Source organism: Salmo salar, chromosome 03, assembly GCF_965601325.2.
Source record: "Salmo salar chromosome 03, fSalSal1, whole genome shotgun sequence".
Lineage (NCBI taxonomy): Eukaryota > Metazoa > Chordata > Actinopteri > Salmoniformes > Salmonidae > Salmo > Salmo salar.
In genome coordinates this window covers 22037301-22049411 of record NC_138293.1, presented here as the reverse complement: position 1 = coordinate 22049411, position 12111 = coordinate 22037301, and the positions used below count along the sequence as shown (strand labels likewise).

Here is a 12111-nt window from a genome sequence, read left to right as displayed (position 1 = left end):
CTAAAGTAAAAAGTAAAACATTTAAAATAAGTATCACAATAAAATAACAATAGTGAAGCTATATACAGGGGGTATTGCTATGCAGATTCATATCCGGTGTGTCATGTTGGTATCTACTCCGTCCCTCCTCTCCCCTTGCTCCGTCGGTGATCATATGGATATCTGAAATGGATGCTTGTGAATTAAGTGGATTTACCGACAAAGCTCATTGTAATTTTCAGAGTAGAGACAGTAAATCTAATTTTGCGCCTCCGTATTGTTATTGCTCTGCTGCTGTTGCTCTGAAAAAGGCTTAGCTGGGTGTTTTATCTTTTGGCTGGTCCTCTCTCCACTCTCATTGCCTGTTATATATGCAGACAGTACACCAGGCAGTCCTTTGCTTTACACTCTACCTCAGACTGGGTGAGGGGGGCATCGTCCTGTCAACCTCAGCAGTTTCAACCATCCACCAGGAAAGTGTTTATATGCCTAGCTAGCTAGTAGTCAACAGTTTGGTATGTTGCCTTGCATACTTGTAAGAGCCTCTTAACAAAGCAGCAACAATGAGGCCCATCTCAGATAATCGCAATGACTTGAGTTGACACTGACAGTCCTACTACACTTAGACTGCCTATCTTAAATCTCTCCCCTCTCAATTCTGAGACCGTTTATGAGAATAATTGAATGACGTGGTAGGTGTAGTTGAATGACGTGGTAGTTGAAAGACATGGTAGGTGGGGTTGAATGACGTGGTAGGTGGGGTTGAATGACGTGGTAGGTGGGGTTGAATGACGTGGTAGGTGGGGTTGAATGACGTGGTAGGTAAGGGTTGAATGACGTGGTAGGTGGGGTTGAATGACGTGGTAGGTAGGTGGGGTTGAATGACGTGGTAGGTAGGTGGGGTTGAATGACGTGGTAGTTGGGGTTGAATGACGTGGTAGTTGAATGACGTGGTAGTTGAATGACGTGGTAGTTGAATGACGTGGTAGTTGAATGACGTGGTAGTGGAATGACGTGGTAGTGGAATGACGTGGTAGTGGAATGACGTGGTAGTTGGAAGACGTGGTAGGTGTAGTTGGAAGACGTGGTAGTTGAATGACGTGGTAGGTGTAGTTGAATGGCGTGGTAGTTGAACGACGTGGTAGGTGTAGTTGAACGGCGTGGTAGGTGTAGTTGAACGGCGTGGTAGGTAAGGTTGAAGGGCGTGGTAGGTGTAGTTGAATGACGTGGTAGTTGAAAGACGTGGTAGTTGAAAGACGTGGTAGTTGAAAGACGTGGTAGTTGAAAGACGTGGTAGTTGAAAGACGTGGTAGGTGTAGTTGAATGACGTGGTATAGGGCTCCTATATTATCCTGTGGACACCTGGGACTGTGTATACATATCACATTTTCCCAGAAATGAAGCAAATCAAGCCTTGAGGGGTTTCCTGAGAGGGGTCACCCAGCCACTGACCCAGGACCTGTTTGTCCGCTGTGTCTCTGTCAAGAATCCGATTGTGGACGAGGAGCATTGTGCTCGCCCAGTGTTTCCTCCTGTTATGAAAACATGGCAGCGAGGCAGGATGGACATATGTGACTCTGGACAGGAGATGTAGTGGGGATAAGTATAAAGGACATTCAGGATAGTCACCTTGGCTTCGAGCATATGTCCAAGTTCCACGTTTATTCCATGTATTAGTCTTTCCTGTAGGTAATGTATGGGTGTTGTGTTTCTTTCTTGTGTCCGTAAACAATCGGCTGTCCATTTCCAGCGGGAGCACACTTCATTAAAGTGCACTTTGGCCGTCTGCTACACGGTCCACTTCATTCACACTGAGATGGATTTTACTATTAAAATGTAATGAGCCCACAGGCCCGAGTGCCATTGTGGCCAAGACGCTCGCACTAAGATGAGGAAACAATGACTCAGCTGAAAAATAAAATATGTCCTGTGGCTTTCTCAAATGGCACCCTATTCCCTATACAGTGCGCTACTTTTAACTAGAGCACTAGGGGCCCTGTCTAAAGCAGTGCACTATAAAGGGAATAGGGTGCCATTTCGGCCACTGCCTGCCCTACCTACCCGTCTGTAGCCTGTCTTCCCAGTAGCCAGTAACTCCAAGCCCAGCCCTGAATTGTAGATGTGATGATCTAACCACTTGGTTAGAGTGGGAGGATGTATACATCCTGATGTCACAGGAGGGGGAGTGCCATAGTGCATTGAAGTGACTTTTGAACAGTTATTTTGTTGTTGATGAATTAATCAAATGTGAGATCTTCAAAGCACATCTTGTACTGTAGCTGGCTGTGTTGTAGGGGCATTATTGAATGTGTTTTAGTGCAAACAAAACCATTTGATTCACTCAAGTCACTCCAAACCAGCATGAGCTAGAAGAGGCAGTTTGTGTTTGTCATGAGGCCCTATTGCCCCGAGCCAGTAGTTTACTGATGGAAAACTGCCACTGTCCCCTCAACATTTTCTGTCACCTCAGTCTCCCTGCGCCTTGCCTGGGGGAGATACACTGTTACATCCCAAATGGCACCCTATTCCCTTTATAGTGCACTTTCTTTTGACCGGGGTCCAGCCGGCGCTGGTCTAAATTAGTGCACTATAAAAGGAATAGGGGACCATTTGGGACTCAGACTGTGATGTTGGAGAGCCAAGTCGAACCCCACTATGCAATTCAGGAAAATGGAATTGTCACTCAATGAATAAAACAAAAGTCTTTAGAAGCTACTATTGAAATGTGAGTAACTTTCCTCCTGAATCTGTAGTGATGAATGGGATTCACATGCTCTTCAAAGGGTGATAGTGTTGTCTTGGGGAATAGAACGTGAAGATTGTATTTTTCATGACCTTTTCATAAATATCTCCCTTTCTATGTCTACACCATGCAGGAATTGTCATGTACGTGTAACCCACAGTGTCCCAAACCGTTTTAATCTTGTTTAGAATCCCATTCACAACCCATGACTTCTGTTAAGTACAGGACGCGATCCCTATGAGACGTGCTCTGTAGCCACTGTGATCCTGTTGGGAAGGAGACAAACAGGACTGGATTACCGGTGTACTGCAGCCCTCCACTGTACGTCCCCCTCCGCAGCAGCAAACAGTGCACTGTCATGGCAACCGTACAGGAAACTGCGGCGATGGGTTCATTTTCATACTGATGAGGCGAGCTGTTGCTGCCGTTGCCGCGGCTCCTCTGCCTTCTCCAGTATCACCGTGAAATTTTAATGACCCTGTCTGGTTCACCCTCTCTCTTTCTCTCTCTTACTCCTTGTTCTCGCACTCTCTCGCCCTCTCACAATAGAAATCAGTCCTGGACATTTTTTCAGGTTGTAATAGTGGCATAGGCTGTAATGGGTGCTCATATGTAGGTTACATGTCTTATGTCATGTTGTCTGCTTACCATTTTCTTTGTGAATAATTTAAACCGTGTGACTCATTTCAGCCAGTGTGGAATGGACCGTCTTTCAATGTCTGTGCGACTCAGGAGGCTTGGTTTTATAAGATGCCCATGTTGCAGTCAGAGATCCTAGAAGTCACTATAGTAATTCTATGGTTGTTGTCTTGCTTTGCAGGAGGAGGGGGGGCATGGGGAGGAGGAGGAGAACGGCAGGATCGAGCCGGTTGGCCGAGCTGACTCCTGTATGGCCCACACCCCTGTGAGGTCACTGGAGTAAGTCGTCTCTGAAAGGGTCGTCCAATTACAGATAGAGGACTACGTCCCAAGTGGCACCCTTTTCCCTTTATAGTGCACTACTTTTGACCAGAGCCTTGTGGATCCTGGTCAGAAGTAGTGCACTATATAGGGAATAGGGTGTCGTTTGGGATTCAACCAGAGCTTCTGTCTCAACGTAACTACCTCTCTGATCACCTGACGTTGATCCCTAACCAGTACAGGAATAACATTCATCTGTAGCAGGAGAATAAGTACCAGTTAACTACCTACCTCTAAGCTGAACCTAACACTTCTGATATTATATTATATTCTCCATGTAATCATTTATTTTAAAGAGTCTTCTTAGATTTAGGCCAAGAAATATTGCATTCCACAGGTTTGGAGAAAATCTTTTTAAACCCCTGGCTAATGTTCTTTTAAGGAACTCGAGCATAAACCAAATGTCGTCATAACCATAAAAGGTACCATGTATTGATCCATTGTCATGGTGATAGTAATAACACTCTTGTTTTCTAACTGTCATCTCTTGCATGCCATCAGTCTAATCTTCAGGTACAGTATGTTATTGATATTATTTCACCCAATAAGGAAGGAGTCCTCACCTCCCAATAGAATACAACTGTGTTTTTATGCATATAACCTTTATCCTAAAGGTAATAGAAACACGACTACTAAGCACCAATCTATGGAAACTCAAGGGGTTAGAGGTCGAAGAATACAAGTACAACACTATTTAATTTAAGGAATTTGATACAGTTTACTTGTCTCAGATTTCGCTCTAAAAATTCTATGTGATAGACTATCTGACTGTCTAGACATAAGATATGATATGTATACATAGTATTTATGGAAACCTCCCTTGACACTCCTTAGAACTGGTTTCTGAATAATGCGTTTCTGTCACCTTGGATGTTGGGAGAAGCCAAAACCTGGCGTAATGCTCATCCCTAGTGGTTTATTTATTTCTGCCTGCTCTATTTGTTGTTGTTTATCTCCCCTTCCTGATTTCTACGTGATTTCACCCCCCACCCACCCCACCCCCCCTCCATCATTGTCTCACAGTGACATTGTAAAGCTGGTAGAAGTGTCCAATGACGGCGGGCCCTTGGGGATCCATGTAGTGCCTTTCAGTGCCCAGGACCGCAGGTAAAGCCCTCCCACTACAGCCACCACTGGATAGACAGGCATTAGGCTGCTTACGCTACGCAGCCATAACACTGCCACGATTAAGGAGGGGGGAGAGAGAGACTGGGAGGGGGGAGAGAGAGAGAGACTGGGAGGGGGGAGAGAGAGAGAGACTGGGAGGGGGGAGAGAGAGACTGGGAGGGGGGAGAGAGCTTAGTCTGCTATGGCACCTGCATCCTCATGTGACCCAGTAAAACAAACACTCACACACCCCCCCTACACATGGACCAAGGCAACATGCATGTCATGCTCACATCATGAAGCGATTAGCTAGTTTACAGTGATCAATCATGATTGTTCAGTGCTTGCAGGTGACTGTCACGTTCCTCCGTCACTCCTGTCTGAAGTATTTACACGATGTAAAGGTTGTACTCAGCAGTCCATATACACATTTACAGTCCACACACGTCTCCGTTAGAAGATGTAATGGAATCATTGATTTAATGGTCCAGCTCTTTCACATATGTCCACTAGCACAGAGCTAGGTTTACAATTCCTAGCCTGGTCCCAGATCTGATTGTGCTGTCATGTCAACTCCTTGTCATGCCAAACATGACAAGGTGTGGCAAGGATTGGCATGATGGCACAAACACAGGTACCCAGGCTAGCTTATTCGCTACTGATTCAGAGGAACTTCCAACCAGAAGTTCTGGAAAACTTGGGGATTTTGGTATAATGCGTCTGTTTAAACATACCTGTGAACATGGTAATTTGTATGATTTTGGATGACCTACTCTGTATTTCAGTCAAGTCAGCATTGTGTACCAGTCAGGAAGCCTGAGGCGTCTTGCTACTGTATGGAGGATTACTGCTTTCTCTGACAGCCGTCACAGCTGAAGGCTTCCCAAACTCAAATGTGATGGAGCAGCATTTCTCTAATTCCTACATGTCACTGTAGATTTAACCGTTTTCTCTGTCAGAATGCTAACGGTCTTTATTTGTTTTGCATAAGGCAGCTCAGTCAGGAGCGACTCTTCGCATTCAGGTAGAGAGAACGGGCACACCTAGCTACAGAAACTAGACCTATGCTGTTTTGGAAGACAGACACTTTCATCTAGCCACAAATTACTACTGACAAACGTAACGCCACCAACTTAATAATAAATGATTTGAATTTATGTAAAGCTTTTCTACCAACTGAGGTACTCAAAGCGCTTTACATAGTAGGGGGAATCTCACCTCATCCACCCCCAATGTGTAGCACCCACCTCAGTGATGCACGGCCTCCATTTCTGTGCCAGAACGCTCACCACACATCAGCTATCAGGTGGAGAGATGAGGAGTGACATGCCGATTAGGAATGAGGGGGATGACTAGGTGGCCAGAATGGAATGTGGCCACGTTGGGAATCTAGCCATGACAAACACAAGTGTCTCATATCTCACATTCACTTTGCCATGAATTAAAACCATACCAATCAGTGTTAGCCTGTGAACTAAGTAAGGATGCAGATGACATGGAGGACATATTGCTTATCTCTCAGTTATGAGCCTATGCATGTATCCAAAATGGCACCCTATTCCCTATATAGTGCACTACATGGGGAATAGAGTGCCATTTGCGACACACCTTATTCATGTAGCGCCTAGGTGTTTGCTGGAGCTTCAGTAGTCCTCCCCTTTCCAGGCCTGCTCTGTCTACCCCAACAGCCATATTGAACCCTAAGGCCTCTTCCACAGCTTCCAGCCGTATTACACCAACGTCTGCTTCTGAATGTTTCCAGGACTCTTGGCTTGTTGGTCAAGCGCCTGGAGAGGGGAGGCAAGGCTGAGCAACATAGTCTGTTCCAGGAGAATGACTGCATCGTACGCATTAATAATGGAGACCTGCGAAACATCCGCTTCGAACAGTAAGACGCCTGTACCTACCAACCGGGACCACCAGTCCTGAGCCCCCTCCGCTCCCTGCCAGCCCTCCCCTGCTCCTCTCCCTTCCTCTCTACTGCCATGTCTTCTAACCAAAGCATGGCCTCTGCTGCTGCTACTTTCTGTTGCTAAGCTAACCCCATTCCTGTTTGATGATTCCTAGGTCTATCCTGCTGTAGGATCTTGGTAAAATGGAGGCTGCCTGCCATTCCTCTCAGCCGCTGTCCTCTCCATACTTGCAATCCTTTCAATACCTCTATGTATCTAGCAGCTCCATCTGTTGCTACTGGATGCTAACATCTCCCTATTTGACTCCTAGGTCAAACCTACTTCTGCTAAACTTGCTTGGCTTCTGACTTTCAGGGCATCCCCCACCTTGATCTGTCTCTCTCCCTCAGCTCCTCAGTCTGAGCAGATCCTAACAGCCTAGCTAACTGCTGCTGCCTCCCATTGTTCTCTGCTGCAGATACTGTTACATAGAAATAGAATGATGGCTTCCTGCTTCATTCCTATTTTATACACTCAAAATGGCTGCCAGGCCACCCATTATGGTGTCAATGACTTGAATGGGGGAGGCCATTCTATTCATTCTAGTTCTGTGTTGTATGCTGCTTGCATGCCATTCTAGAATCCAGCTAAAGCTTTTGAATACAAGGTTACATTACATTCCTCATCATGCTTTATGTAATGTTCTGTATAATGTTTGTCAGCATAAATGGGCTGCACGTGCTTTTCACAAGCATAAACACTGGTGTACTGTGAAAAAACAGCTGTTATTTGTTTTGTGTGCACCCTTGCTCACACACTCACAATAACCTATGGTTATAGTGTAGCCTAGAGGTTGAACAGGATTCCCACGGGATTCTGGGAGGAATGGGAGTGACGTTCTAGAGTCAAGTTCGGGACAGGAACAACAGTCTACAGCCCTCAAACTCAACTCTGGACCTCAGTCAGTTCCACTGCATTTTTTCATTGTTCCCCTCTAATCAGGGACTGATTTAGACCTGGGACACCAGGTGGGTGCAATTAATTATCAGGTAGAGCAGAAAACCAGCAGGCTCCGGACGTCTTAGGGTAAGAGTTGAGTACCCTGGTCTACAAGAATAGTTCTAAACTGAGTTTTATTCAACAACAAAAAAGAATTGGGGCGGAAATGTCTTGTGGAGTGTTGCACGAAAACGACTGTAGGCTAGGCCTAATATAGTTTACTTAATAAAAATAAATCCTCCCCCTTCCGCATGCCTCGCTCCCATAGTATTACATTTGTTGTAAGAAGTACTGCGGTTTAATCAAATAGGCTACCAGCTGGAGAGTGGTACAAGCAGCATTGCTGCTCTACTCACTTTACAATCAAGCCCAATTGTTTCCGTATTTAAGTAAACCTGTGCCATCTGAGGTGAAGAGTGACATAAAAATAGATAACCTGAGCGGCAGTACTGCATAAGTCTGTTTTGAAATGTTCACATTGGAAATGTTCATGTGTGCGGTGCTCAGTTGTAGGCTACATATTTGTGCTGTTATGTGCAAACCATACCTGCTGGGGTCTCTGCCCTCAGCCTTCAGCCTTAGTCGATATACATTTAGAATACGCTCTTATCCAGAGCAACTTAGGCCTACAATCAAATCAAATTTTATTTGTCACATGTGCCGAATATAACAAGTGTAGACCTGTAATGGGTGCGTGCTGGTGGCAGGGAAGTCAGGCGCAGGAGAACGAACTTGGTATAAACAGAGTCGTTTAAGTGCTCACAAAACTCAGAAAACCAAAATATACAAAATAATAGAAGTGGGTACAGAACCCGTCGCACACCAGAACATAACTTGCACATAACATACAAGGACATGAGGGGAAGCAGAGGGTTAAATACACAACATGTAATTGATGGGATTGGAACCAGGTGTGAAGGAAGACAAGAGAAAACCAATGGATCAGCGATGGCTAGAAGGTCGGTGACGTCGAACACCGCCCACTACAGCCCCGTCGATGTTAATGGAGGGGTGTTCGGCCCTCCTTTTCCTGTAGTCCATGATCAGCTCCTTTGTCTTGCTGATGTTGAGAGAGGTGTTGTTGTCCTGGTACCACACTGCCACGTCTCTGACCTCCTCCCTATAGGCCGTCTCATCATTGTCAGTGATCAGGCCTTCCACTGTTGTCGTCAGCGAACTTAATGATGGTGTTGGAGTCGTGCTTGGCCATGCAGTCATGGGTGAACAGGGAGTAATGGAGGTGACATCCGGGAGGATGCTGTTGATGCGAGTCATGACCAGCCTTTCAAAGCACCTCATGGCTACCGACTTGAGTGCTATGGGCGGTAATCATTTGAAAGTTTAGCTTCGCTTTCTTGGGCAAAGGGACTATGGTGGTCTGCTTGAAACATGTAGGTATTACAGACTTAGTCAGGGAGAGAAAATGTCAGTGACGACACCAGTTGGTCCTGGCAACAGATATCGCGGAGATACTTCTCAATTTCAGGCTATATCAATTCCCAGACAGGATGTAATAGGTTTCCCAACCCAGGTTACTTACTGGTGTTGAATGAAATATATCAAAACAGACAGGGTTTTCACACATGCTAAATGGCAGTAAAGCTTCTCCGTTATATTTTTGAGGAACTGGTGGGAGGGCTACATTAGAGGTTGACATGGGAGTTGAACTTCATTCCTGTTCCATCTTGTCCTGTCATTGTTGGTAAGGGCTTGTAAGTAAGCATTTCACTGTAAGGTCTACACCTGTTGTATTCGGCGCATGTGACAAATAACATTTGATTTGGGAATATTATTAGTGGCTGGGAATAAGGCTAGGAATTGCAGGGTCGTTGGGAGTGGGGTAATGATGTCTGTTAATCTGTTTTGAGAGGGGAGTTGTTTGTGTGCATCCCATATGGCAACCTATTCCCAGTGTAGCACTCATTTTGATCAGAGCCCTAAAGTCCCTGGTGAAAAGTAGAGCACTATATAGGGAATAGGGTGCCATTTGGGACGTATCCGAGATGTCTAGCAAAGTCAGCTTTAATCTACTGTAACAGGTGTGGCTAACAAGACTACTGCTATGGCAAGATTACACTAAATAGCTGGTTTCCGTTCACATATACACTACCTAATGTTGAAGGGGTTTAAAAGGACTTTTCTCCAAACGTGCTTAAGAAAACCCATTCCTTTCATCTGAGCCATATGAAGGATTACATGATGAAACTGGCAAGCCTATTCTAAAGCTATACATTCTTACTATAAGCTTTAATCACTGTGCTGTGCAGGTGGCCTACCAATCGGGTTGAAAACCACAACTAATGTAGTGTGTAATGTGTGCTTGAGTCATAAATTGGCACCATATAATTTTTATAGGTCACTACTTTTGACTAGGCCATTTAGGACACACTCCTGTGCCATTTAAGATGCATACTGTGTTTGATCTAACATCTGTGTTGTTGTTTTGCTTCTCCCTCCCTCCTGTCCTCAGAGCCCAGAACATGTTCCGCCAGGCCATGCGTTCCCCAGTCATCATGTTCCACGTGGTTCCCAACCTGATGAAGGCCCAGTACGAGCAGCTGTCACACAGCGAGAGGAACCCCAATGTAGCCTACTCCTCTGGAAGCTTCAGCCCTGACTCCCTAGCCAGCGAGAGAGGCAGCACCACCTCAGGCCTGGACCACACCCCACAGGTCTCTCTACGTTTTGTATATTGTCTGTCGAGTGTCCAGAGTGCCGCAGCGGTCTAAGGCGGAGCATCTCAGTGCTAGAAGCGTCACTACAGACCCTGGTTTGATCCCGGGCTGTATCACAACCAGCCGTGATTGGGAGTCCCGTAAGGACGGTGCACAATTGGCCCAGCGTCCGGGTTACGAGAGGGTCTGTCGTTGCGTTTATGATGCAAGGCAAATTTCTTTCAAAATGGATAATAAAATGCTGTCTCATCTTTGATCACAGAGGATGTCCCGTGGTCCCCACCCTCACCAGCACCCCGAGCAGGGTGACGCCTACACCTCTCTACCTCACCTCCATGGGCTTGTCCATGGGGGCTCCATGGACAAGCCCCCATTAGGCCACACCCCTCCAGGCCGCACCCCCTCCCCTCACAGGGTGCTAAACTCCACCCCCACGGCGGGCTTCACCAAAAAGGTCGGCAGGAGACTGAACATCCAGCTGAAAAAAGGTCTGACGACACACATACACACCTAAACAACCAACATCTGTTTAACCTCAGTAGGCTCAGAGTTCACATGGTCAGGAGTACCTCCTGGTCCTACATATTCATTGGTTTGAATCCATCCTAAAGAGACACGGTTCTGTGATTGGACCTTACTGAGAAAGCATTGCTCTAATCCTCTCCAGCACATCTAATCCTGGCCAGGGGTCTTGGAAAATTGTCTTAAGGTGTCTGCATGCTTCAGTTCGGCTGGCGCCTAGCCAAATTCGGCTAACTGAACGAGTGTGCTCGTAGACTACCTTAAAAGACCATGTCTATTAATTTTGATGTTTTTGCCCAAAAAAATCTTAGTCGCGCAATTTTACTTCTAACTAAGATGTTTGGTACAGTATTTTTCAAAAACTATGTGCATGAAAATGAGTTGTCATGGCCTCCCGAGTGGCGCAGTGGTCTAAGGCACTGCATCGCAGTGTTAGCTGTGCCACTAGAGATTCTGGGTTCGAGCCCAGGCTCTGTCACAGCCGGCCGCGACCGGGAGGCCCATGGGGCGGCGCACAATTGGCCCAGCGTCGTCCGGGTTAGGGAGGGTTTGGCCGGCAGGGATATCCTTGTCTCATCGCGCACTAGCGACTCCTGTGGCAGGCCGGGCGCAGTGCACGCTGACACGGTCGCCAGGTGTATTGTGTTTCCTCCGACACATTGGTGTGGCTGGCTTCCGGGTTGGATGGGCATTGTGTCGACCTTCGCCTCACCCGAGTCCGTATGGGAGTTGCAGCGATGAGGCAAGACTGTAACTACTACCAATTGGATACCTCGAAATTGGGGAGAAAAAAAGGGGTAAAAAATACAAAAAAAGAAAGAGGGAAAAAAAAGAAAATGAGTTGTCTCTCGTTGAATTACAAAGATTTTATTGAAGAATCCCTACTGTTGACCAATCACCGACGAAGGGACATAGACTTTGGCTCCGAACTTCGGCTTCGCCTCCAGAAAATGTGTGTGCCCGAACAACCGAAAAAAAACTTACTTATGTCCAAAACTAACACACACACTGCACCAAATACCCTAGTTTCAGACTCTTAATTATCCTTACACCTCTGAAGACTCTAGCCACTTCCATGCCAGTCAGAAGAACTTAGGTGTTTTATCTCCAAACACTGAAAAACTTGTTTCTCCACCGACTGTTGGATAAGAGGAACCATGGGGTGTTCAGATCCTAACTGCACGTTTGTCCATCCTGAGACATACCATGTGGTTAATCTGACACTCACACCTCA

The 12111-nt window shown here is 46.2% G+C and overlaps 1 protein-coding gene across 6 annotated transcripts in view; it reads left to right on the top strand.

Annotated features, from left to right (window-relative positions):
- The window catches only part of LOC106599503 (partitioning defective 3 homolog), a 250032-nt gene that overhangs the window by 129267 nt on the left and 108654 nt on the right, over positions 1–12111 (top strand). For 4 of the 6 annotated variants that reach the window (XM_082973350.1, XM_082973349.1, XM_082973351.1 and 1 more), the window contains exons 6-10: positions 3543–3640; positions 4706–4789; positions 6552–6677; positions 10151–10352; positions 10618–10843. In XM_082973350.1, coding sequence (XP_082829476.1) covers positions 3543–3640; positions 4706–4789; positions 6552–6677; positions 10151–10352; positions 10618–10843 — 736 coding nt within the window. The remainder of the gene's footprint in view (positions 1–3542; positions 3641–4705; positions 4790–6551; positions 6678–10150; positions 10353–10617; positions 10844–12111) is intronic. The other 2 variants (XM_082973352.1, XM_082973353.1) reach the window with 2 other exon arrangements.